Source organism: Contarinia nasturtii, unplaced genomic scaffold (genome assembly GCF_009176525.2).
Source record: "Contarinia nasturtii isolate CC-2019 unplaced genomic scaffold, AAFC_CNas_1.1 Cnas_scaffold_1500, whole genome shotgun sequence".
NCBI classification, from domain to species: domain Eukaryota; kingdom Metazoa; phylum Arthropoda; class Insecta; order Diptera; family Cecidomyiidae; genus Contarinia; species Contarinia nasturtii.
Window position 1 is genome coordinate 87,708 of NW_022198836.1, and position 27,874 is coordinate 115,581.

A 27,874-nucleotide genomic window follows, 5' to 3' on the forward strand; every position below is an offset into this window, starting at 1 on the left:
TATTTTTATTTTAACTGAAAACGTCATTTTTCAATGAATTCACATAATGACCTACCGAGCTCTTGCGGCACCATCTAGCGTTGAGCTATCGGCATGAAACTTTACACACGTTATTTGCACACCATATGGAAAAGTATTCCGAGGTAAGAGCGAACAAATTTCAACTTTTGTGTTTTGGGGGCCAGTCTAGTGCAGACAATATGTTTGGATTTTATCATCGGGATATTTCACCTCATCTCGATGACGTTGGAATGACAATAGAAGTGATTGTTATAGTGTTGTCTTCACTCCGTATAATCGCCTAACGTCATCTAGATGAGCTGAAATATCCAGATGACAAAATCCAAATGTATTGTCAGATTCTATGAAAAACTCATGCTATCAATATTTTGATTTTATAAAACTAAGAATGGTATTATGTACTCAATGTTATTTAAACTAATAAACTTTGAAAAATTGATATTTCGAGAAAGTTAATACCTCTTCCAACATTTCGATTAACTTTTTCGATATTCCACTGTATTATTACATGAAGTACAGTTTTTGTCATTTACAAGACTTGGTAACATCTCAAAATTCAAACAGAACATCACACTGAAAAATATAAGGGTCGAGAATTCTTCCTTTATATCCTATTCCTATTTATTAAGATTGGATTTGTTGGCATAGTAACATCAATTAAGATTTTCAACACATTACAGTAAACTTACACCTTATTTGAAGTTGATATTTACAGCTTTAAATCTTCATAAATGAAAATAAGTTTCACAATTTCATATTGATTACTGGAGGGCTAATGAAGAAATTTTGTGATTAATTTTTTTTGTAAGTTTATAGTTTTTAATTCTTGATGAAACATTTATTGAGAATGTTAAATTAATATAAGTAGAAAAAATCAATTTTGTTAGGGTTTACTGTAATTTTTGAAACCATAATAATTGACATAACGAAGTCTTTACGCGAAGTTGATTATCGACCCTTTGTTCGGCAATACTTACTTTTAGTTATGAAAGGTGCACTGATGTGATTTTCTCTCAACATAGAATGAAATAAAAACTTCCAATCAACAAAAAATAGGTTCATTATTAGAACGTTCATACCGTAGCTATAGGTACATGTTGATATCAAGTTACATACGCCGTCAATCTTACATAATAAACTACCAAATTTGATACGCATATAATATTACGTTGAGCATTTCGCTTCTTCACACCCTAATATTTGAGAGAACCATAATATTCTCTATGCACTAACAAACATTGAAATTGTGTTGTTTAAAGAACTAACGCTCATACGCATACTGAAAAAATCAATGATACCGATAATATCTTCAGTGTTTTTGTACAAATGCATTTATAGATGATAATTTGTATTAAACTTAAAGTATACTTTATTTTTCAAATAAATGCATTATATAGACACAATTGGGGTGGTTTTACAACTTCCACATGATTTCAAAGCCCCTGGGACCCAATTAACGCCACAAGTGAGAAAATACCAAGATAATTTTATTTGTCGTACATTTGTTGATTTTTATTATTCAATTGGAAATATTCAAAGAACGGATGTGTTTATTGTTATTTAAACTGCAAGCATTTCACATATCAATATTTTGGTAATAATTCAATAATTTTTTTGTGATAAACTTAAAAACTTTACCTATCCATTTAATTTTTGAAAATAAGTCAAACATATTAGAAATTTTTAATCCTGGGAAGTGATAAATTTAATTTTGAATAAATATTAAATAACATATAAATCTACTATAAATACTAAATAAAAAACTTGAATATACCTAAAAGTATAATATTAATTGTAAAAAAAATATAAAAAGCATACGTCAAGAGCATTTTTGCATTGGTCAGTATGAGATAATTATCAAGCTGCAATATATTGTTTATTTTATTTCAGAGTTTTCACATTTATTGAACACATGTGTATGGAACACTTGAAAATTGGTTTGGCTTCTTCAAATTAATTCGAATGGAAAATCAAAAATAAGATTCATAGAGGTGGAAATACATAGTATATAGTGTCATTCGTTTTTTACATGCTCGAAACACCTCTATGGTATCTTGTATAAAATAATTATAAGTTTTATTCTTCAACAGCGAAATATGTAAACATTCTTAATACAAAGCAATAAAATATCTTTCTATATGTAAATTAATGTGTTTATTTGAGAATCAACAACCGAAACAAAAAAATGTTCCATTTTTTTATTTATTTTAGGTTTTGAATTCTTTTTTCTGTTTATCTGGGTATCTGTCTATTGAATTTGGCATGGAAATTAAAATTACAAATTTCTTCTCAACTAAATTTTAAAAGTCAAATTCACATGGAATCTTCACATTATATTAAATAGGATAGAATATTTTCTATATTAATAATAATAATTTATAAATTCTCTTCATAACTAAAGGTAGTTTGAAAACCGATGTATATCATAGGAATTTTGTTAGTAGGAATATTTTTTCTATTGTGAATGATATGTGGCTTAAAACACAGAAACTCCACCTTTACTTTTCGAATCAAATTTATACGTTTGTGCGCATATTGAATTCTTGGATCTGGCTATATTTAGGGCGGAGCCAAAACAATACGCCTCTTACTTAAAACGGTGTGTAAACAAGAGATGCATGTTTATTTTTGTTGAAAGAAAAATGTAAAATTACTTTGGATAATGCAGCTGTAGTGTTGTGTATGTTTGATTAGGTCCCCAAAAGAATGCTTTTCATAGTTTAATTTTACAAATCCAATAATGTTTTATGAAGTGAAATTTGATATTATTTTCATATATATGACCCAAAATGTTGAATGATTTCGTTTGACTGTAGAATATGCCATAGAAATGAAAAAAATATTTTGCCCGATTTTCATGTCTGGTCTCAAAACTATCATGAACGTAGACAAAACAATGTATTAATATTCTTTTAAAAAGTTTTTTTTTTTCAGAATTCAACAAAATTCTGTTCTCACACTTGTTGTTTTTGTTTTATCAAAAAATCTGCATGCTTTGCACAAATGCTAATAGTAATAAAACTTGCATATTTATTTGTAAACTAATAAAAAATTTGGTTGGTTTGTTATTTGCAAATTAAGTGATGATATATGTGTAGTGAAATGTGAGAAGAATAAAGAAATACTTTGTATAAGGTTTTTATATGAAAAGCAAATTTCACATAAATGAAATAATAATTTTTTGTTCGATTAAAATTTGTAAATAGTGACAATTAAACATCCGATGCTTTTTAGTTAAATGCAAATATGGAATAATGGTGAGCACACTTGTGTTTTTAATTTTCTATTTGTTATTCTGTTAAAATTTAAAGAATGGGAACATCACATCATCACTATTAATGGATATGTGAGAAAATAATTTTAATGTTTTGTAACAACATTTAATGTAGAATTTATGAACTACTTACTGAAAACAGTAACAGCAACATCATTAAGTAATGATAAAAAAAAACTATTTGAAATCTTCAATGCATTCTTCTTTAAGAAGAAAATTACTTCAACTTTTTATTTTAATTTCTTTGGAAAACTTATTTAATGATTATTTCTAAATATGATATGCTACAATTGGTTCATATTTTAATTCTCGGAATAACAAAGGCTGAGTTAGAAAACAAATCTTTAGGACGTGCTGTTCATTGTTTTTCCAAAATGTTGTAAACAATACACTTATTGAACATTAAGTATGAAATATTTCCACTTATGCGTTTATGTGTTTGTGTGTCTTCAACCATGCGGGTAAGAAATTTGCCTTTCCGAGAAGAACTTCGCATGAGGTAGCGAATAAAAGTTTAATAATTTGATTTCCAAGTCAATAACTAATAACTTAATGTTGGGTTTATTCTAAATTTTCTTTGTATCTTTGCACGTATATAATCTTTGGTAGAATAATTGAGATTTAAAGATTCATGGTTGGCTGATTATAAAACCTTCATTTTCAATGGATGTTTTCAAAATCGTGTGAAAAAAATTTGTGCATGATGTCAAAACGAATTTATTTTATTATAGCTAAAACTCTGTCAACTCACATCTCAATCGTTGTCTACATTGTTTTTGCTTATTCCTTTTCCATAAAATACATTTGTTCAACTGATATGGACGATGAAAAATTTCATCAAAAATTGAACCAAGTTTTAAGCAAAATAAAAACACAAAATACAAAAAGAAGAGTGATGAAAATATAAACAAATGAAAAAGAACAAAGTATACTGAACAACAAAAGACAACCAAATGCACACAAACATATTGTTCATCGTTTTAGATAAAAGGGCAAACTATATGTATGTATTGTTTGCTTATATAGAAATGCAAGTTGGTTCAATACAAACGAACATCAGTAGAACGTATCCAATCCGAACACAGGCTTTAAATAAAACGAACAATACTACGGCGCTTAACGAAGGACTGTAGAATGGAATAATTTTATAAAGAGGCTCTTTACATGAAGTGGCGACCTGACGATTTTAGTTTGAATGTGACTATCGCTTTGTTCACTTCAATAGGAAGCACTCATTTCGGTTTGTATCATATTATTCACTATTTAAACTAACCAAACGTTGTAAAAAAGTGATCAACATGTTGTTTAATTTTTTGATTGTGAAGTAATATGAAAATGTGAAAAAACTGGATTTAATGTTAAAAATTTATATGGAACAGAAAAAATCACAACAAATTTAATACAGATTCTATATTTTTAAGTCAGTGACAAATTGAAAATAGCCTGTAGTTTATATTAAAAGCACGATTTTCTCTAATTTTTTACATACTCAATCAAATATTTGAACAAGATTTTTTTATGACGTGTTTAAAAAATGAAAAATACATGGATAGTAAATTTTGATGAAAAGAAAAACAATGATTTTTAAAATCTCTCTGAATCTTTTTTATTCGTATGTCTCAAAAACAAATTTATCGGACAGTTGTCAAGAGATTATATACACGTATTATATTTCTAACCATAAAACTTTAGAAAAAACTTTACATCGAAATTGTCGGAATTTATTCGTTTGAAATTATTGGTATCTAAGGAACGATAATAAATTTGGTGACATTTTTAATTCAATATTCTTCAAGCAAACACCCGCTGTGGAGCTCATATCGCTGTTGCTTCATTTTCTGTTTTTTCTTGCTTTGTTTTTTTCATTTTCTCGTTTGCTTTTTAGTCAATCAAGAGAAAAGTAAATAAAAACAACGAAAGACATAAAATTTCTTTAAAAATATGATATCTACACAGTGTTACTGAAATATATCTCTGTATATTCAAATTACCAAATATACGGAAAAAACTTCGTATTATTAAACAAAAATATTTTCAAAATGCAAGGTTTGCAGATATTGTATATCATGCTGAATAAGTTCTTATCAAGATGTACCTTCGGCATCAAATGATATTCATTTTGTTTGTGTTATCGCAAGTGAAACGCCTATAAATTTCAAACTCTGTTTTAATATTATAAAAAATAATTAAATGATATACAAATTCGACTATATTCCATATCGTGTATCGTTTGAAATTTATGTTTACTCTGTGCAAATGTTGTTAATCAAACCGAATAAATTTTGCAGAATTTAATAAAAAAAATCGAAAGAAAAGAACACACGTAACAAATCAAAGTAAAAATGTGTGTTCTGTCACTTTTTTATAAATAGGAATTTGTTTCGTTTTTGAACTTCTGATGATTCTAGTTTCAGTAAAATATGACAATTTCAAAAAGTTGAAACCAAATGAACTATGGTTCCCTTGATATATCGTTACTAACGACTGTAAAAAACATCAAAAGACAAATAAAACCGTACATTGATGTACATTGATACATCACGAAAGGAAATACATCATTCTTAGTTCTTTAATATGCAAAAAAAAGAATCAGAAAACTTACAGAAAACTGTAAAAACGTTGTCACATGAAAATTGTGCAGATCAGAAACTAATAGTTTTTTTTTCTTATGATTACGGAAGAAATAATATTAGACAAACTATCGTGTTCTTTAAAGATAAATGTTTTCGTCACTATAGACCAAAGTCAGTTTTGATTCAATTTTAATTCTTTGGCATAAATGTGTACTAAATGTATCAGATATAGTTTGTGGTTCATATGAATATTCGAGAATGAATTTTTTACTTATCGTGGTATTTAACTGAAATGCAAATCAAATCAATTTTTTTTTTCATTGGCGGTGTTATACTTGCATCCAATTTTAAGAGTATTGACTCAAAAAAGTTTTAAGACGTATGTGCTTTCAAGACAATTAAGAAATGTACACGATTTAAGCTACTCAGAATATATTCAAATGTTTGTGTAGTCAGGAACGCTAATTTGACAGTTTCTCTTATATAAATGTGTAATATATTAACGTTAATCGCGTTTCTTATATCTAATATCTGGACCCACCCATCTTGAATAAATCTTATGTATATATCAGTCTTTGTAAATCGCATAATCAATTATTTTATATCTTTTTTGATCTTGATTTCGATTTTTTTTAAATGATGTTTTTCCTTTTATTCTTTACATCTGACACAATAATTCTTGGAATATTAAAAAAACGTCTTTTTTTCATTAATGTTAGAATTTAGAAGTGTTATAGCACTGTGCGTCATTTTTAAACTTTACAAATGTGATGGAGACGAGACCTACCATTTTTACATAATTTGGGTATGCTGATTCCAATGGCATCACCCTCTACTGTAATGTTTATACTCTAGTAACATTTTGAATTCATTTTTTTAAACGAATTGTGTGACTTAACTATACTTGAACCGTACTACAACGCCTGATAGGTCACCTCTCTGGGATATTGAATTGTTACTGCATTACCAGTGCATGTTCAATATCTTTTGGGAAATAAATATTTTGAAAACAGCGCGGAAAAGTTAGACTTACTTATGTAGCTTCCTTTTTATTTCCAAATACACCATATAGCTGTGAAATTTCGATGATATCTCTTCCTTAACCCTCTAGTGCATAGTTCTGCCTTTAGTAAAATTTGCAGGATGTATAAATTATTGTCTAAAATATATAATTAAAAACAAATGATTCTATTTATAAATTTAAATACATTCAGCAGGGCTTTCATTTGCCGGTCATTTGACAAGTGAAATAAAGCGGTTGTTTCAATATAAACGCGAAAATATAGCGGAGATATACGCGAAAACAGAAATTTAACAAAAATAAATTATATATCTCTTTGTTTATAGCAATTTTGTAGCAGTTTAAACAATTGTTTCGATTGTTTTCCAATTTTGTCAATAGCCTTTTTGAGTAAACTATGCAATTTTTTGAATTTTGATTATTATTTCTATTGAAAATATCGAGAGGAGAGTATGTTTTTATTCAGACATTACTCAGCCATAAGCGCTGAATAACATACTCTCTTCTCGATATATTCAATAGATTTAAAAGAATTATAAACCAAAATCGAAAAATTTAATGCATTAGAGGGTTTAGATTGCACGATAAATTTGTCAAATAGATTTAAAAACTAACATTGTTACGCAAAGAAGTAGTCAAGGCATGGGGCGAATCACGCTAGTGAATACTAGAAAAACTAGTAAATCTAGTGCGAAAAATGACGTTGCACTAGAATCTCGTTACTGATCCCATGAGTCAAGGCCTCCCGGGAGATCACGGAGTGTTACATACATAGAAATGTGAGCGACAAGTAACGTTTTAATAGCCAAGTTTGTATCTTCTGGTCTTCTTTTCTTTGGCCAATATTAAATTCAAAATTGAACGTTCTGTTGATATTGCGGTCTCTAGTGAATTTTATAGTGAAGTTCTATATATCACTGTTCATAATCTGTATTTTAAATTCGGGAATTATGTTGGTTTCAGTATGGAAGCGTGATTGGCCAATGGCCATTAAACGACATAAACGATAGATTTTTTGAAAACACATTTGTTGAGTCTATTAGAGCATTAGAAAATGGTATATGTTTTATTAAAATTTGAAATTCACAACACCCTTTATATGGATGCCTTAAAATTACTTTAAATAAACAAAATTGTTTGACATTTTGCAATGTAGAAATTCAATCTTCGTACCAAAAGAAATTTTAATGGGCTACTTAGACGCACACATTTTCATTTTCATTGAAACACATGTTCCGTCCCAAAAATGGATTGGAAATAATAGGTACATTACCAAATTTTAGGTAGTAAAAACATAATGACATGTGTTAACCAAATGGATTCTATGAATATACAAGAAAATGCATCATTTCGACTATTTGTTACAAACATTTGAATCTAAATGGTAACATGAGTATCTATTGTTCACCATAGATTTTTTTAGAAATAAGACGATTGCTATACCTAAATCAGGCCATAAGAATTTTGAAAAGAAATAATACGTAAAACATCATATACTTGTCATTTTCAAAAAAAAAAAAAAAAAGAAAATGTAATTAAAGTGAATGACATTTTTTGATAATGTTATACTTTATTCATTTCAACATATAATACAATTGAAATAAATTCTCAGATGTGCATTTCGAAAATAAATAATATATTTTATTGGTTGAAATAAATAAAGTGTAACATTACAAAAATAAATGTCAAATATCTCTAAATTGAAACGTATTTTAAATTTTTTGAATCAAGTACAGAGGACTTTAAGATTTTTTTCATAGTTCAATTTTCATTATTCATCATTTCTTTTATGTTCACAATTTCAATCCTTTCTGAATTTTCATTTCTCTTGATTTGTACAATTTTCATTACTGAATGCTCTGCTGCATATCTGTCTACTCTGCTGTTATATTTTTTCTCTTTAAAATATATGTTGTTTAAATCTGAAGATGTGTGTTTTTGTATCCGCAATTATTTTCTGTCGATAATGTGTTTTTGTGAGAAATTTTCACATTGTCCATAATCCTTGTTCAACGAAGAAAACAGAAAGTTTCAAGTTACAAACTATATGGAACAACAAAGGAAAAAAGCAAATAAAAGAAGAAGACAAAAAAGAAAGAATGTGAATATGTAGGATCATTTAACAAGCGAAGCAATGCTTGCTTCATATGTATTATGCTTACACAACTAGGGAATTCTGGGAATGAATAAGAAATGTCTTCTTTTAGTGACTATACTAGATTTAGATCATGATATTTTTTCTTTTGTACTTGATAGCACTTGAATGATATATTGAAACGAACTTTGATCAATTTTTTAATATTGCAAAAATATTCCAAATTGCTTTGGTGGAAAATACAACTTTTTTTATACCCATGTTTATTGAATTCAACTAAATATAATGATATAAAAATATTCTAATTTATTTCATTTATTTTGAAACAGATAAAGTAAAAACTCATTCTAACATAAATATCAAAAGAAAATAGATTAAAGTCAATAATTGATTGTGTCAAGTCATTCAGATGACACACTGGTTAAACGAACCAACGACAACCGCAGTGAAATCGGAATCAAGAAGCCCTTCTTTGGATTGCAACACAAGTGGAATATATACACTAATGGCGTCAGGTCTAGCGAATAGCACACATTTGGATACAGCATCCTTGTTTTGCACAAATTCATCCCTAGAAAATCTTCAGACCGCTTCTACATTCGATCAGAAACCGGATTATTACAACAGCTACTACAACGGTATATTACACAATTAAAGAAGCGATAAAATTACTGCCTAAAATGATAAAAAAATAAAATTCACATATAGTTAGCGCTACATTCTATGTAATAAGCGTATACTTTCCACTTAGTCCGTTGCAACAGAAAACAAGTTTGCATAGAATGCAGCGCCAAAATTTGTGAATTTTATTTTTTATCGTTTTAGCCAATAAATCTATGGTTTTCTTATGGCTTCTTTTCCAATTCAATTTTCAATATTATTTTTCTATCTAAATGTATTTATTCAATTATTATTTGCACAAGCTGGGTTGATAGTGGAATAAATGAAACAACATTCGAATGAAAAAAAAATTATATAAAGAAGTCACAAAAGTTTTAATTTTTTTATGTTGTCCTTTTACTTTTTAAGTGAATGTTTTACAAATACGGTCTTTTCGTATTTTTTATGATTCTTCGCCTTAGGTATGCAACAATATACATCATCATTTTATCCATCTTATCCAACTGCAGCCTATCCAGCTCGTTCATCGAAAATATCTTCAACAAATTCTTATTTGCCATCCAGTTATGGCAACTCTACATCTGCTGTAGGTAACAGCAGTACAACACAATTGTATTCGAGTTATGGTTATAATAACTTCAGTCAATTCGGTGGATCACAACAAGATTATTCTGCTTATTACAATGAGCAATATGCTGTTAACGGATACTACAATACATCTAATTATCCGTCGTATTCAAGCTCACCTGGTACACAAAATTTTCATTCTTCAACTGGATTAGCTGAGAGTCCCACAGAAGTCAATGCTACAACATCAATGATAGTACAACATGGTCATTCTCCTCATTCATCAATCTCTGCGTCTCCCAATGCATCCGCAAATATTTCAAATAAACCCACGTCAATTCCAAAAAGAGCTCGCGGGCGACGACATGCAAATCCGAGTCCAACACGCAGCATTACATCTGAAAATGGTCAACCTTCCGAAAACTGTAAAGGACCTGATCGAGTTTTCATTTGGGATTTGGATGAAACAATTATAATATTCCATTCTTTGATTACTGGATCGTTTGCTAATCGTTATTCAAAAGACCCAATTCGAATGAGTTACTTGGCTACTTCCATGGAAGAACTGATTTTCAATATGGCTGATCATCATTTCTTTTTCAACGACATCGAGAGTTGCGACCAAGTGCACATCGATGATGTTTCTTCGGATGACAATGGGCAAGAGTTGACAACTTATGATTTTCGCACTGACGGTTTTCAGGCTAATACAGCTCCTGGTGTTCCAGCTAATCTTTGCATAGCCACAGGAGTTCGCGGTGGAGTAGACTGGATGCGAAAATTGGCATTTCGTTACAGAAAAATAAAGGATATATATAACACTTACAAAAACAAGTAAGTTTGTGAACTTAATTTTTTTTAAACACATTTTTAAAGAAGCCTTTTTGATATTAAGTGTTGGCGGCATGCTAAGTCAGGAAGAACGGAATAAATGGCTGCAAGTTCGGTCTGACATTGAAGTGTCTACTGACAGTTGGCTAACGATGACCCTCAAATGTTTAACAATAATCGCGCAAAGACCAAACTGCGTAAACATTTTGGTAACAAATAATCAGCTAGTTGCTGCATTAGCCAAAATACTTTTGTTTGGTTTAGCTCAAATATTCCCTGTAGAAAACATCTATAGCACAAATAAAATAGGTAAACAACAATTTTTATAGCTTAATTTTTGCCCATGTTTAAAAAAATGTCTTCCACTTCGATAAATTGCTTTTGATATATGCTTTTTTCAGGTCATGAATCTTGTTTTGAACGTATCACAACCAGATTTGGTCGCAAAAGTACATATGTTGTGATTGGTGATGGCCCTGAAGAAGAAAAGGCGGCAAAAAATATGACATTTCCCTTTTGGAGAATATCGAGCCACAGTGACATTCGGGCACTTTATACAGCTCTTGATATGGAATTCTTATGAATGTATACAAAGAAAAAACATAATTCAAACTTCACGATCATTGTAATTTCCTAAAAAGTGGATAACCTATAATATATTTTAAGTACATTCAAAGCATACGAAAGACAAAATATTTCATTATTAACAATTTATTACTTTTTTTTTAATTCAATATTTCCTTCAATTTTAATTTAAAAAAAAAACGCAAATGAAAAAAAAAATGTATTAACTAACTTTTTTTTTTTAAAAAAAGTAAGAGTAAATTTATGAAAAGATAATATCATCATTTGCAAACTGTAAAACAGAACTTCAATATTACTTTGATTTACACAATATTGTAATAATTTTACAGAAATAATGAAAAAAATGTCAAGTTGTAGTATCCATAGCTTGCGAGTTTAAATTATTTAAAATGAATTTACAATTTTCAGCAAACAATACGTTTTTACATACCAGATCTTTCAACACATCTGTATAAAATGGAGTCAAATCCAGGTAAACTTAAATTGGGTTGGGAATAATACAGAGGCGTTCCGAGCTCTCTTTGATCTCATCGTGCGCCAAAATTGTTCATTCCTTGAGACTTGAAAAAAGGCCATTCAAGCGAATGTGAATTCTGCCGATGTAAAAAATCTGAATCATGCACGAGGACCAAACCCGTCGGACAAGTCGACGACAACGCTTTGACAGGTGGGCCACATGGAAAACATTCCAATCTCTATTAACAAAACTACACTTGAGAGTTTTTGTATTAAATTTTGTACGAGATTTATAGATTTATAAATATAAAAAAGCAATGTGAATGTGAAGAAAAAAGATAAAAAAAAATTATATCGTGGCGAAATATCTAATAAAATGATGGGACTGAATGAACAGCTGTTAAAATGGATCGAATCTTACTTGTCTGGTCGCAGACAAATTGTAAAGATAGCAGATACCAAATCTGACCCAATCAAAGTTACATCTGGGACGGGTCAAGGATATCCAATTGGCGCTACTTTGTTCATCATGTTTGTTATTGATCTACCATTCGTCGTTAGCGATTCTTGTATACTTTCATTCGCTGATGATACAAAAATTTCAAAATGTATCTCCTCAACAGATGATTGCATTAATCTACAGAATGACTTGGATCGTGTAGCAGATTATTATGGACGCAATTTATTGAAGTTAAATGTAAACAAAACAAAGATCATATCATATCATCGGGGATCACTGCAATATGAATACAATTACAACATAGGCGGCGTTCAAATAGAAAGAGTCTTTGTAATAAGGGACTTGGGAGTGTTGCTTGATGTGCAAATGAATTTCAAATCACAAATTGAGCATGTCACGGCTAAAGCAAAATCAAGATTGGCTTGGCTAAAGTTCTACAGCAAGGATTTTATTGACCCATGGACAATTAAACGCCTTTATTTTACATTTGTATTACCAATTATAGAATATGGATCAGAAATATGGAATCCACACTACGACAATATGTGCAAAAAAATAGAGTCAGTACAAAAACAATTTTTACTTTTTGCGCTAAGAAAAGAATTATTATCGAAATTTCGAAAAGGCTTTCCATAAAAACAACCGTAATCATAAAAATTCTTCGACACAGATTTAGTGACCAATTTGTGATTCTCAAAAATGTCATCATTTGAGTTTGTGACTTACTCCTTGGGACAGAAATGTCAATTTTCCGATTTTCATACTAAAAGTCGAAGATCAATGAAATTTTTCAAAGCGAATACTTAGATCAAAATAAATGGTGTCATATTTTAGTGACCAATTTGTGACTCTCAAAAATGTCATCATTTGAATTTGTGAAAATCATTTGAATTTGAAAAATATTCAACTTATATTCCAACTTATGTGTTCATTGCACGATACACGTATATTTCATATGGTTATACACTTTGCAGCGGCAAAAGATGGTAAATGATATGTATTTATAGCGGAACAAATACATAGGGAAACAATTTTTCAATTTTATTTTATTATTATTTTCATGATTTTTTTATTAATTTTTATTATTTAATAAATGAAAAATATTCAAAAATAATTGAATAATTAAAAGAAAATCGAAACTTTTTATCACTTCTTTATTTTCTTCATTGAATGAAACTAACATACAATCCCTATTAATATTTTTTTTTTAAATTTAATTAAAAAATTCAGAACAATTCTAAAATCTAAAAATAAGTGAAAATAAATAAAATAAAATAAAAACAAAAATAAAGAGCCGTCGTTAGGTGTAAAAAAAGAAATGTTATCTAAAGCGTGTCGTGTATTGGTACCGCTTTGCAGCGGTATAGGCGTGTGAAATCACACTAGCCGCTGAGTAATTGAATTATAAGATTTATTTTATTACATAATTTGTCAAGATATTAATTTTTTTATCTTTTTTGTTCACATTCACATTCTTTTTTTATATTTCTAAATAAATAAATAAATACCGTACAAAATGTAATACGATAATCAATATATAACTTGCTTGACAGCAGATTTCGATAGGGACAACTAATGACATTTTGTGATTTGACAGCTCGCCACGGTTTCGCCTCCCTGGAATCATGACTGAATTTTATCACCAGTGTCAAAATTATGGACTTTTTCTGTTATATTTTATATAAATACACAGGGTGGGCCAGAATAACTGAAAGGTTTTTACTTAACATTCTTACGACTGTACAATGACTTTTGATTCACCCGGTCTTGCACCAGTATGTTTGTCGACTTTCAAAAGAAAACCGATGTCGACTTACACAAGAAAACTGGAAGAAAAAGATCCGTTCGTACCAAAGCACTCATCAAATAAGCCAAAATTCGCCGAAATCGCCAAAGAAGTGCCAGAAAGCTGGCTCAAAAGCACAATATTAGCCGGTCTTCGATGCGACGTGTTTTAAAAGAAAACTTAATCATGACACCTTTCGAAAAAAGCCGTCGACATGATCTTACGATCAAAAATATGCAAGCCAGAAAACAAAAATGCAAAGAACGTTGCGCCGGCACGCAACTTAAAGGCAATTCAAATATCGCTTTTTCGGATGAAAGGTTGTTCTTGCTATAGTCATGTCTAAATGCACAAAATGATCGTGTGTACGCAGTGTCTGCAATAGACATTCCAATACGAAAAGTTCGTTAAACGTTTGCAGAATGTTCCAAAAATGATGATTTGAGTCGCATTTTCGGCCAATCGAAAATTTCCTCTGGTTTTCATCGAAAAAGACGTAAAAATCAACGCTAGATTTTATAAACAAGAAATATTGAGCAAAAATCTGTTACGAACAAATTTGGCCCATTTCATTGACAAAGAGTCATTGCCGCTATCGTCTCACGACTTAAACCCATTGGATTTTTTGCTTGGGGCTACATGACATCAAAGCTCAATAGTCTAAAGATTACTAAAGTTACCAATTTGAACACATTCAAAAAGAAAATCGTAAAGATTTGGAACGAAATTCCAATGAATGAAATTCGTGCCGCATGCGACTCGTTTTCAACACGTCTGAGGCTGGTAATCAAACAAAACAGTGCAAGAATCAAATCCAAAGGCTAAATCTAAAATTTTATGTTAAATCCTACCAAAATATATTTTAAAATTTTAAAATATTCCATTTTATCCAAAAATGTGTTTTTTAGAGCCAAAAATAAAGCCTTTAGTTATTCTGGCCCGACCTGCATATTTTTGTATCATTAGAATAAAAATTTATTGGATATCAAGGCATTTTTTCAGCTCGTCATATTTTGAATGACTGGTATAAATGATTCTAATTAATGCATATGGCTTATGCTCTTGAAGTACACTGCCAGTTTTTTGCCGTAAGGCTTAATGTGAACTACTAACTTACCAGTAAACATCCTCATTGTACCCTGAAATCTGGTGCAAATGTGAAAAATCCTATTTTTCGACTTTTCAACCCGATTTTTAAGGTACAAGGGGTGCTCTGGGATTCAGGAGGTAAGGTGTTCTAAGCGTAATTTTTCTCGGGGAATCCAAAAATGGGTCAATTTTAGGATTTGAAAGGTTTTTGACCTCAAATTGGCCTTGATGGGTTATTTCTGGGGTCATTACCCAAGGAGAGGGCATTGACCTTTCCTTTGATGATATTTTACTTTTCCGCACACACCTAGTGTGTAAGGTAAAGTATTGGAATCGGTCGAAAAATTAACACCCATCAAAAATGTGTTTTCTGGGTGTTTTTGGGGCCAGGGAACACGAATCTAGCGTTTTTTCGATGTCCGAATGTATGTGCGTGGTACCCTGTACGCTGTACGCAAAAATTTGTTAACACGATAACTTTCAATTAAGTGAAGTAATTCAAAATCTGACTTCACAGGATGATTGGGGGTGCCGAGGAATAGAAACCATTAGATTTTGAGCGACTTTGGTTGATATAGTGAAGTGTCATGTCTGGTGTGATGCCCATGGCCATCCATGGGAAAAATTCAATTTTTCTTCCAAAAGTCGTATTTAATGTATTCTTAAACCCTGTGCCAAGTTTCACGAAAATGTGAAAAAATACCCTGTGCCAAGTTTCACGTCGTTACGATATCATACAAGCATTGATTCCATCCTAAAATTCCCATTTTAAGTAATTTTTGTATAAAAAGTGTGTCAAAAATTATGTGTATCGCAAAACTAATGTCAGATTCAGTTTTTCGTGAGTTCAAATCAAGAAAAAGACATCTAATAAATGCATGTTGTGGATCACAGTGCGGAAAAGTTCATCTTACGTATGTAAGACATTTTATTTTGTCTTATCAAGGGCTACAATATTCTTCAGCAGAAAGTATTCGAATATTTTGCGTCGTTTTTTTAAACGATGACCGATGATATATATGAAAACTTCAGAAACATGTTTTCTACCTATTATTGAGGTCCGAGAACACGGTTTTTGTTAGGCCCCCCCTATCCAGCCTGGCAAATTTTTGCGATTGCCTTGAAACCTTTTTAGGGATTTAGTGACTAATTTGTGATAATTTGTGACACCAATATTTCGGCCCATGGAATAGACCTTCGGCCAATTTTGGCCATTTTTCTATTTAGGCCTATTGGCCAAAAAGTCTCTTAGTGAAATTTTGAATAATTTTTGATACGACATCTGGTGGACATATTATGAACAAAAAATTGAAAAATGCACAAAAATGATTTTATTCGAAAATTTGAAAAGGCTTTTCATAAAAATGGGCAAAATTATAAAAATTCTTCGACATAATTTTAGTGACCAATTTGTGACTCCCAAAAATGTCAACATTTGAATTTGTGACACGCTCCTTGGGACAGAAATGTCAATTTTTCGATTTTCATACTAAAAGTCGAAAAAAAAATGAAATTTTTCAAATCGAATACGTAGATCCAAATAAATGGTGTCATCTTTTAGTGACAAATTTGTGACTCCCAAAAATGTCAACATTTGAATTTGTGACACAACGCGTGTGACAGAAATGTCAATTTTTCGATTTTCACACTAAAAGTCGAAAATAATGAAATTTTTCAAATCGAATACGTAGATCCAAATAAATGGTGCCATCTTTTAGTGACAAATTTGTGACTCTCAAAAATGTCAACATTTGAATTTGTTAACAAGATTTCGCTCATCGTAGAAACTTAATTCAAAACCTGACTTAACAGGATGATTGGGTGTCGCGAAGAATAGAAATCATTAGATTTTGAGCGACTTTGGTTAGGGAAAAAATTTCATGCCTGGAGTGATACCTATAAAAAAAGAGTCCAATTTTCGTCCAAAATTCATACTTAATGTAGACTTAAACACTCTCAAAAATGTATTGGGGGGTTTTTTGGCACGAAAAAATCGAATCCAAGGTTAGTTTTGAGATACAATCAATTTTTGATACAGTTTCCTTGAAAAAATCACAAAAAAATTGAATTTTTGTATGGGAGCTATGCCTGTATGCTACCTTAATGACGTGAAACTTTACACAGACTATTTTTTACACAAAAAATAACATTCAAATCAGGGGTACCTCCTATACACAATTTTCAATTTTTGGCTCCCCATACAAAATTCACAAAAATTTCGAAAAATACCCCGAAATTGGGTCCATACCCCATATAACCCCAAAATTAATTACATATTCGGATTCCTCGTGAAAAATTACCCATAGGCTCCATACATTGTCAATCTCTCTTGACCTAAAATTTACTCCTTCTAACTTTAACCTTTAATTCGGGTCGAAAAGTGAAAATACCCCATTTCATTGTGACTTCACAATGGGATATTCACCCCTTATATTGATTTATTGGATTTTGTTGATTCGAATTTTATTAGATTTTTTCCCAAAATATATTTTGGCTCAAAAACGAAAATTTTGCATGAGAGGTACCCTCAATTTGTATTGAAATCACACATGCGCGCTGGGGGGGTTTCCGGTTTGACCTCCACCTGAGGCAAATTTTTCAAAATTTACCCCCGGGTAAATTTTTAGGAGATTTACCGGTTTGACCCCCCTCTGAGAATTTTTTTCTCAGATTTGCAATATAAATGTATAAACAATAGCCAAAATACACTGATTTTAAAGTAAAACTTGCAAAATTTCGGCTCGCTTCGCTCACCAACACACAATTTTACTTGTTTTCCTCATGCAAAATTGTTATTTTAGTTTTCCATATAAATACCCCCCGCCGCGTGGGGAGGGAAGTGAATTTGAACCCCCCCCCTGATCAAAAAACCGTGCACATGTGTGATTGAAATTTCTTCAAACTTTCAGAATGTTATTTTTATGTGGAAAAAATAGCCTATGCAAAGTTTCACGACATAACGATACCATAAAAGTATGGCTCCCATACAAAATCCACATTTTTGGTGATTTTTTCAGATTTTTGTTCGAAAAATGTATCAAACATTGATCGTATCGCAAAACTAACGTCATATTCGGTTTTATGGTACCAAAAAACAAACCAACTACGTATTTTTTACAGCAGTAAAAATATTTTTTTTTTTCAAATTCGTTAATCGAGAAAAAATTTCAAAAAATTTGGGCGGGTGCTCCCGATGAAATTTTTTAACGAAAAATGGTCCCAAACATGTTTTTTTGTATCCTATTATCCAAATCTGGATGGGGCATCTCGATACCGAACACTTTTTTTTTACCACTCTAGTATACACTGAGTCTAATATTTTTATTTAACCATCTATTAGTATGATAGTATCCATATATTTTCTTCGACTTTATTTTTAAAAATTTCGGCTCGATTTCGGCTCGCTTCAAAGTCACAGAACAACTATGAATTAAAAATAGTTTTTTGTTCCAGTTTTGTATGACCAACTCCACTCGCATTTATTTTAATAGCTTTCATTGGGCTGAATGTGACAGGGGGATGGTATAAAGTTTTGAGTCATTATTTGAAGACTGAAAACATTTTTGCTCCTCAATTTTCTCAAAAATGGAGGTTCACACCTGATAGAATAGCCTTCTGGATATAATTTTCTTTCGATTTGCTAAGGTTTTTTATGAAAAAAATTCTTTCATTTTGCTGGGGCTTTTGACGAAAAAAAATAAAACCCCCCCTTAAGCTAACCTTTGTATTAGGGTCATGGAAACACGACGATGACAACGGTTTTGAAAAAAATGCATTTGTTTTTATTTATAAAACCTTGTTTAACAATTTACAATTTTGCAATTATTAACAAACTATGTAGGAAATACTTCTTAATAAAAATCTAATAAATTTTGATTAGATGTTAAATTGGACGGATTCGTTATGTTTTACATCATATTAAAAATGCAATATGATAATTTTAAAATAAATAAACACACTATTATCAAAAATGAAAATATTTGATTCGTGACGAACAATAAATATGGAAGACCACCATATTCCTGGTGGATTTTTTTCATTAAGTTAGATTTTGAACCCAATACACATTTTATACTAAATAAATACATAGCATTTAACAATCGCAAAATTTATCATCAAAATAAAGAAAAATATTTGAATATTAGAAAAGCTAAATTTAAAGTCCATATTTGGAAGTTTTGAAGAACTAAAATTTTGTTCAAAAGAAAATGTTGAATTTGAAATCCGAAAATCATATTTTTACAACGTTTTGAATATTACTTTAACACCGTTGTAAGTCGATAAATATGATTTCATGGTCAAAATAAGGTACATTTTGGTGAAAATTATATTCTTATGTCTTGAAATCAAAGCACAACGATGGCAAACAACTTTGATAGCAGTACCATTGGAGCGGCTGACAGCCAAACCAAAAATGGCACACATTTGGGTTACTTAACATTAACACAGACGACCATAGGGAAGTTGCTGCCCTGCCCAGCTGTAATTATCGTTGTACTTTGATTGAAACATTTGAATTTATCCAAAAAAACGAAAAATCCAGATAATGATGCGATCTTACTTTACTTTAAGGTGTATAACTAACTACTTATATGAAATACACTCAAAAAACTTATCGAATTCTCGAAAGTAAACCAAACAGTTATTATTTATTTATGAAATTATTTCAATGAGTTCGAAATTAAAGTTGATTGCACGCAATTATCCAATGTATCCACAAATCACTCACTTCGATCATGTGATACGGTGCTAAAAAATCTTCACTATTTAGTGTACCACACGATTTATTGATATATCTATTTATTATGGACACATTGCAATTACTATACATCAAATTTGAAAAACATGTTTTTAAAAAATGCATTTATAGATTTCAATCAGCAGCCGATCCAAATAACTCTGGTAACAGCCGATTACTAGTATGTTTCAGAATAAAACTCTCTGTGATTCGGTATAAAGCACAAACTAATATCACCGTTGATTTGCGTGACGCAAACACATTAAAGTGAAACAAAATGTTGTTGCTAGAAAATAGCAGAACAATAAACATTTTTCAGAACAATGCGGAATATCCATAGTTAAAAAAAAAATACAAAAATGAAATGTTCCGTATTCGCCTACTAATTTCTTTTTTGTTTTGCTTTGATAAGCATCCGTTATGAATTGTATTTGGATATTCGAGCAAAAAATATGTTCTTTTTATTCTAGAGCATCCATACGGTATTAATAATACTGAAAATGTTTATAAATGGTTACATTTATCAGAAATAGCTTGATGAATATATAGTTGGGTGGAACATTTTTGGCACAATTTGGTGGCCACTTAGGAAAACATTCCTTATAGTTCCCAGATTCAAGATTTAAGATTCAAGATATGAATTAATTTTCAACTTGCGGTTCCATATAAGACAGCAACATGGAAAACTGCCTATAGACCACATTTTGCAGGGATTTTTTATTTTCTTTTGTGCGGAATTTCTTAGATTTTGTGTAGTTCAATACGTGTGTATGCCGCCATCTTGGAATCACGTAATCACGGAAATCGTGGTTTTAGCTTGAAGATTCACCGAATCAAAATGTATTCAAATAATGAAGTATATTCTTCAAAACTAAGTGGATTTTACATTTTAAACATGTGTCTACCCTCTAGATTTTCTTGATTCGAAATTGTTTGGAATTCTTCCCAAAATGTATGCTTACAGGAACTTAATCACCGTGAAAACTTGTGAATCTTATTTTCTTACCAAAAGACATGATCTCAGTAAGTTTGAAGAAAGTCCAATTGAAAATTGAAGTACTCCCCATACAAAAATTTTGATTTTTGGCTCAAAAATGAAATTTTTGTATGGGAGTTACCTCAAATTTGCATTGAAATTCCGTGAATCTTTCAGAATGTTATTTTTTATGATATAATTTTGACGATTTTTTTTCTGTTCCATATGGGTGTCGATCGGTGTCGATTGAAAATCTTCAATGCGTTTGAGGCACGGGTTGCGAATATTATTAATTTTAAATAAGCTATCTGATTGAAATAGACTTTTCTTTTACAGAAAACTTTTTGAAAATTATTTCATAAAACATGTTTACAGTAGTATGTATATTTTTTAGTTGGTTGGATTAAAATGCAATCCAATAAATCTTGAAATGATTTTTCGATCAAATTCATTGAAAAATGTTCACCTAAAAACTGTCATATAGTATTTCAAATTTATTACTAAGGTTATAATTATTACTTCCAAAATATTTTCCCAATTTAATTTTTATATGCTATCAGGAATTTGATATTTTAAAAAATACACAAATGTGGAATTCAATTTGGAACAAAAATTTCAAAATTCTTTTCGAAATCAAGTGTTTTTGATTATCGGTAAAATATTATCTTAACATTTCCTTTTCACTAAAGATTTCATATTTTGAAATTATTGAAATTCAAAATGCCTACTATATGTATTTCCGTTCATCCTCTTAGTTAGTTAAACTTCTGTGCTATGCGTTTGGATTCGTACTTTTTTCACACTACCTGAAGATGTAAATAACGAAAATAATCAACAATTAACAAATATGTGGTGCAAGAGATAGTGTGAATTAGATATTATAGCTTTTAAATTATATTTGAGTATTTTTTTTAGTGATTTCTATATTACCTGTTCGATTCATTCGTGGAGAATGATTTGCTCCAGAAAATCCTGGATTTTGTATGCCCAGAGCATCACGATTACGCGGTTTTTTTAAACTTGACCTTAAAGGAGATCTGGTGACAGAGCCATCAAGTGTGGATCCATTCGATACACTTGTTACAGTAGTGTTCATAGATAAAACGCTACCATGTCCATTTGTACTTGATGCATAAGGTTTTCCAGACGCATCCGTTACCGATATTCCTGAAAAACCAGGTACCATAAATTATCTCACGATTATAATAATATCACTATTCTTACCCGATCGGGTTTCACGGTAACCAGGATTGTTGATAGTTGTGGCTGATGACGACGTGACCTCACCACTTGTCGGATCACCAGACACGCGTAACGTAAATATAACATCATATAAGGCAACTACAACTAATCCTATTGTTAATATTACCAATAATATCTGAAAAATTGTGAATTATGTAGAGTTCAAAACTTGCACATTTCTATTCTGAACATTCTTACTTGTAAATAAAATGAAATTCCTCTGGTTACAATGAAACTACGGTTTATATTATCTATTTCGATTGCGAATAAAATTGCTGCAGACAATGCCAATAACGCTGTTTAGTGAGAACATTCAATTATAATGATTTTTAATATAATTAAACATGATCAGATCGCTTTAAAATTGTATTACCAGAGATTATGGCTAGTGTCAATTTTAATATTACACACGTTTTGTATTTCAGGACGACTTCATCCCTTGAATTAATCATCGCCAACTGAATTATTGACAAAATTGAAAAAATTGCTAGACTTCCACAACTTATCATGGAAAGTATGCCACTAACGTATACAGCACCTATTTGATTGATTACATATTTATTGAACTCTAATCCAGTAAGAATTTTAACTTTTTATACCTGATACTTGAAAACGAAATCTGTCACCACAAATTTCGCGACCGTAATTTAATTTTTTGCAAACTTTCCATGGTCCAAAATAACCACGTTCAGACTGATAAGCTCCATTCCTATCTTCGAAGTGACCCCAAACAGGTAAAAATAAAGCTATACATCCCAATACCAAACAAGTAAAACCAAATACAGTCACACCCGTTGCGTAGATTGGTTTTGGTGCTGCCATCATTCAATATACATAATTGGTGTGTAAGACAATCATTTATATAAATTAAAAATTCAAGTTAATTCAAAGCTGTATCTCGTTCAGAATCTAAAAAAAATAATTCATATGATTAATACTGTAATATATTTATTGATAATATTGCATCCAAATATGAAATTGTTTATACTATTATTAATATTTATAATAATAATAATCATAGAAAATTGATCTAACACATTTTTTTGTAAAATAATAATAAATTAACACTGATTGTAAAAAAAAACTTTTCAAAATTTTATTTTCACATGATTCTTGAGCAAACATTAGCACCTTAAGGTAATTTTGTTTAAATTTTATTGCATCAAATTTATCGATATTAAGATGAAATAAAAATATTCCAATTTTAAACTTCACAAGAAAAAATAAATAAGAAAAACATTTATCGATGACGTTTAGTAAATAAAATATTGTTCCCATAGTTTAATCAAGATAATTGAGAATATCGTGAAGTTGGATATGAACTCAGCGAAATGGATGATGGCTCGTTAGTATCTTTTATGTACAATAGGGTGTTTTTCATATCTGTAAATAAAAAAAATGGTATGTTTCAATTTAAAGAGCACCAAATTCTGTTCCAAATCGTAGCATTAATGTAAAGCATCGATTGATATTGAAACTTCTCAAATCAAGAAACTCTTTAAAGCAAAAATTGTCTAATATCTAAATATTGAATTGGTATTATTGATGTGAACCAAGCCTTATGACATTTGAAGTTGATTTCATTGGTTTTCGAAATGTCATAAACGCCGCTTCATTCATACCGAGAACACTTTTGGCGTTGTAAATCCCAAGTCAACAGAACAATCTTACATTTTATTTCGATTTCGATATAAACTACAACAGTGTAAATTCCAATTCAACGATTCAATTATTCTACGATTTTGCTGATAATTCATATTATTTTCGATATACGAGGGTTTTGTATCGATTTGATTCGAGTTTTTCAACACTTGATCAATCGATTGATCCTGAGTTCAGACAAATTGTTGAATACAAGTCACCAGTGTGAGTAAACTTAATCATTTTATTACCGTGAAAAATATTGGTTAATTCATCAATAAAAACTATTATTTTTCAATGACAAATCAAAAATTGAAATACGTGCTTATTCCAAGCAGTTATTCCTCTTCTTCTTATTGTGAAATTCATTTTTATTTCATAGCACGTAATATATATCATTTATAACGTGAAATATATTTAAGTAGTCGAATAATTATTTAACGTTGAACATATCATTTTATGAAAAAAGTAATGAATTTCACAATTATTCTGCAGTACATAATTCTGTTGCGTGAGGTGGTGAAATTCATTTCAAGTGGTGATACCCATTTTGAATTGGTTCCATTGTTCCATAATATGCGTTACATTGTTTTCTTCTCTAAATCACTGCCATTGTTATCAATCCGAAGATTTTTGTCATTTTTGTGTGTCGCATCATTTTGTGTGTATACCAAAAAAAGAGATAGATTCTTGTGCTGTTGTTGCTTAACCCTCCTAAGTATAGTAACGGTCTATTAGACCGAAAACAAAAAAAGTATCATAAAATTGAATAGCGTCGACCGATTGTCATCACATTTTCGCCTTTTTACAAGAATAATGGATAAATATTGAAATTAACATTTAAAATCCTGAAACTGTTCTGTAAAAAATAAAAATCCAGAAAGACGAAAATCCTAACTTGATCGTATAGTTACGGTCTCTTAGACCGTCCGTACAAAATGTATGGGAAACACATAATCAAGCATTTTCACAAATCAATTTGGTGAAAATTTATGATATCCGTTTAAAAAAAATGAAAAATTAAATTGGAAAACGAGAAGATAGGTTGAAATTCTCAAGTAAAATCAATTTGAATCATTCTTGTTTATCGCGTACATCATATTATTATTTCAACAAAATGTCTGTCAGAGAAAAATCGATCTTTAGTCTACAATAACACGAAAGGCGGTGTGGATGTTTTGGATCAAACTAAGGATCAAAAGTGCCATTCACACTCATGTCAACGTGGAACCAATCGATGGCCATTTGCATTCTTCATGAACCTCATCAACGTATGTGGTGTTGCAGCATTTGTTGTTTACAACACAAGTCACGATATCTCGCATGAACAGTATGCATTTCAACGCAAGACATTTTTGATTGAATTGTATGAAGGTTTAGTTTACGATCATATCGTACGGCGAACAGCGCGCGGCATGAATGCATCTAATCAGTCGGCTTTCAAAGAAGTTCGTGAGCATTTGATGGGTCAAGAGGAACAAGAAGCGCCAGTTACACCACGGCAACGACGTGCATGTCATTTATGTCCAAGTTCAATCAATCGTAACACCAAAACATGTTGCGACAAATGCAATAAAAATGTATGCGGCGAACATTCGAAAATCACTGTTTTATGTGCAAAATGCGAAAAAAAACGCTCTCATGTAAATTATTCTGATGATTCAAATTAATTATTTTCTTGAAATCTTTTCAATTTCCAACTTTCAAACCTTTTTCAATGTTTTTATTTTTAAAAAAATGCAAAAATTTGAAAAAATGTGTGATTTTGTTTTGGTTTTTGTTTGGTTTCCCTGTATTTTGTATGAACGGTCTAATAGACCGTAACTATACTATATTGTTTTTATTTCGAACCATACCTAGGAGGGTTAAACAAAATGAATTTAAAACATGTGTGTGCATATTTGTGCAGGACATTTATTCATTCGTAAATTTCTACCAAAAAATCTCGATATTTTTGTGTGTCAGCCATGAAAAATCATTTAGTAAAAAATATCGATATGGATCAATGAACATGTCTAAGTATCGCCAATTAAATAGTATTCGTTTTTAAACTAAATCGAATGTGTGGTTTTTTTCAATAGGAAAATGGTGAATCGTTTCAAGCCATCCATACCAGCGAAGGGAGAAACGAAGCATGAGATTACGACGATCAAATGTGCGCTGAAGACAATCATTCGCCCACAATTCCAGCAAGCATTGATGAGCAAAATAACGGACTTCAATTTGCGTTTGCAAGCGACTTCAATTTGCGTTTTGAGCTCATTGCTGTTCTTGTTCGAGGTGCAAAAGGCTTACGAACAAAGGCATTGAGAACTACCATCGTATCGATTGGCCCAACAACAAAGATGTCAGCAATGGCCCAAGCATTTGGCTAATCAATACACAGACAACGTCCAATTCAATAACGCATCCTAACACATCACCCAGTACTTGAAACGGAAAGACTACGAGAAATGTTTGCTAAGTGACATCGAAAGTGTTGTGAAACTGATTGTCAAACAAAAAGACATCGAAGTGCTAATTCACGATTCAAACAAACTCGAACAGTGTGGCGTGTTGTATGACATGGTGAATGACCTGAATGTGTTTACAGAAATCGATCTGCATGACCTCACGACTGACGCATAGCATTGGTTTAAGGCCATGCCAATGTTCCTATCTATGCAAAGCGAGATAGAAGAGTACAATTCGACGTGGCCACATCAGCACCGACCCAAACGGACGAAAAGCGCAAAAAGTCAAAATGTCAAAGAGGACACGCAAGCGGTATCTCAAGCGCAAACAAATGCTCGACGATCAAAAGTTTCGGCCATTCATACGGAATTTAGCAGTGGTGCCGTTGTGTGATTTTCGCCGAAAGCACTTCAAAATCGAATGTTCAAGCATGCACCAGGTGTTGTCTTCGCAAAAATTGCTGCCGAAAGTAGAAATCGAGAATAAAAACGGAAAAACAAGCATAACAAATAATTCACAAAGGGATTTCAATCAGGCGATGATTATTGGTGGAATCAGTATTTCTACATGCGGAAAATTCGGCGAGTTCAGTGATGCCATCGCCAAAAGGGTCACAGTGGCTGAACTACATAAAGCATCGAGTCAAGATGATGAAGCATGGAATCTGCGCTTACTCGACTGCCAAGTACACTCGACTCGCCTTGGACAAACACATCAACAGCAGTAGTGTTGTCGACAACTGGATGGAAAAGATTACCGATAAGCAACCGACTGTGTTCTTTTTTGGTGCTGATGGCGAAATAATAACTGACATCCCAATAAGTATCAAAAAGCACGTGCGCGATTGAGGTCAATAAAGAAGCGCCGAAATTGTGTCATAGTGCCGGTGGACGAATGGAGAACATCTCAAACAGAAGCAAGATGTATGAAGCGATTCCAAAACCAGAACAAAGCCGCCAGATTCAAGAGATGCCGGTGCATACCCGACGCCAGAACATTGCTGCCAACAAAAATTGTGTCGAAGTTGGGCAAGATGAATCTATCGGTATTCCGAGAGTTGCAACGCGCCATGATCGAAGCATCAGAAGAAGACGAGCCTTTATTGTCATAGATGATGACGTAAAAAATTTTAGGGGGGGTGATGGCAAAATTCTGTAGGGAGTTCCTGGAAAAATCCATGGGGGGTCCCTGACGATGTCAACAATTTGTACGAAATGACACAAAAATCGTTTTTTTTTTTTTTTGGAAGTCACTTTTTTGGTGAAAATCCCTAGCAAATCGAAAGAATTTTTCAACTCCAAATTCTCTAGCAAATGACGATAAAATCGTTTTTTTTTTGGAAATCACTTTTTGAGGTGAAAATCCCTAGCAAATCGAAAGAATTTCTCGACCAAAAAAAGTGAAGAGCAAAAAAAAAAAGGTCCTCATTTCGACAATTGAAAAA

General features: G+C 31.2%; 2 protein-coding genes across 3 annotated transcripts; one reads left to right on the forward strand and one right to left on the reverse strand.

The window, feature by feature from the left end:
* Positions 1-4,438: 4,438 nt before the first annotated feature.
* LOC116346418 (developmental protein eyes absent) lies at positions 4,439-11,772 on the forward strand. Its single transcript, XM_031776458.1, has 5 exons — positions 4,439-4,535; positions 9,314-9,622; positions 10,067-11,006; positions 11,068-11,312; positions 11,405-11,772. Exons 2-5 carry the CDS (start codon positions 9,394-9,396, stop codon positions 11,584-11,586), a joined length of 1,596 nt encoding a protein of 531 aa, XP_031632318.1. The 5' UTR covers positions 4,439-4,535; positions 9,314-9,393; the 3' UTR covers positions 11,587-11,772.
* A 7,361-nt stretch (positions 11,773-19,133) lies between these two features.
* On the reverse strand, positions 19,134-23,512 carry LOC116346432. 2 transcript variants are annotated; one of them, XM_031776477.1, is made up of 7 exons: positions 23,467-23,512; positions 22,935-23,244; positions 22,709-22,873; positions 22,534-22,631; positions 22,318-22,471; positions 22,024-22,260; positions 19,134-21,899 (listed from the first exon to the last, which is right to left on the reverse strand). In XM_031776477.1, exons 2-7 carry the CDS (start codon positions 23,158-23,160, stop codon positions 21,853-21,855), a joined length of 927 nt encoding a protein of 308 aa, XP_031632337.1. In that variant the 5' UTR covers positions 23,161-23,244; positions 23,467-23,512; the 3' UTR covers positions 19,134-21,852. The 2 variants fall into 2 exon arrangements, with proteins under 2 accessions (XP_031632337.1, XP_031632338.1); XM_031776478.1 differs by lacking the exon at positions 23,467-23,512 and adding an exon at positions 23,371-23,388.
* Positions 23,513-27,874: the final 4,362 nt, after the last annotated feature.

Excerpts from the sequence above, each read along its gene's own strand:
- LOC116346418 (XM_031776458.1), top strand. The coding sequence starts at position 9,394 with ATGACACACTGGTTAAACGAACCAACGACAACCGCAGTGAAATCGGAA. Across the intron at positions 9,623-10,066 it reads TTACAACAGCTACTACAACG|GTATGCAACAATATACATCA; the intron begins GTATATTACACA and ends TCTTCGCCTTAG. Across the intron at positions 11,007-11,067 it reads TATAACACTTACAAAAACAA|TGTTGGCGGCATGCTAAGTC; the intron begins GTAAGTTTGTGA and ends TTTGATATTAAG.
- LOC116346432 (XM_031776477.1), bottom strand. The coding sequence starts at position 23,160 with ATGATGGCAGCACCAAAACCAATCTACGCAACGGGTGTGACTGTATTT. Across the intron at positions 22,632-22,708 it reads GACACTAGCCATAATCTCTG|CGTTATTGGCATTGTCTGCA; the intron begins GTAATACAATTT and ends CTCACTAAACAG. Across the intron at positions 22,261-22,317 it reads TTACCGTGAAACCCGATCGG|GAATATCGGTAACGGATGCG; the intron begins GTAAGAATAGTG and ends CTGGTTTTTCAG.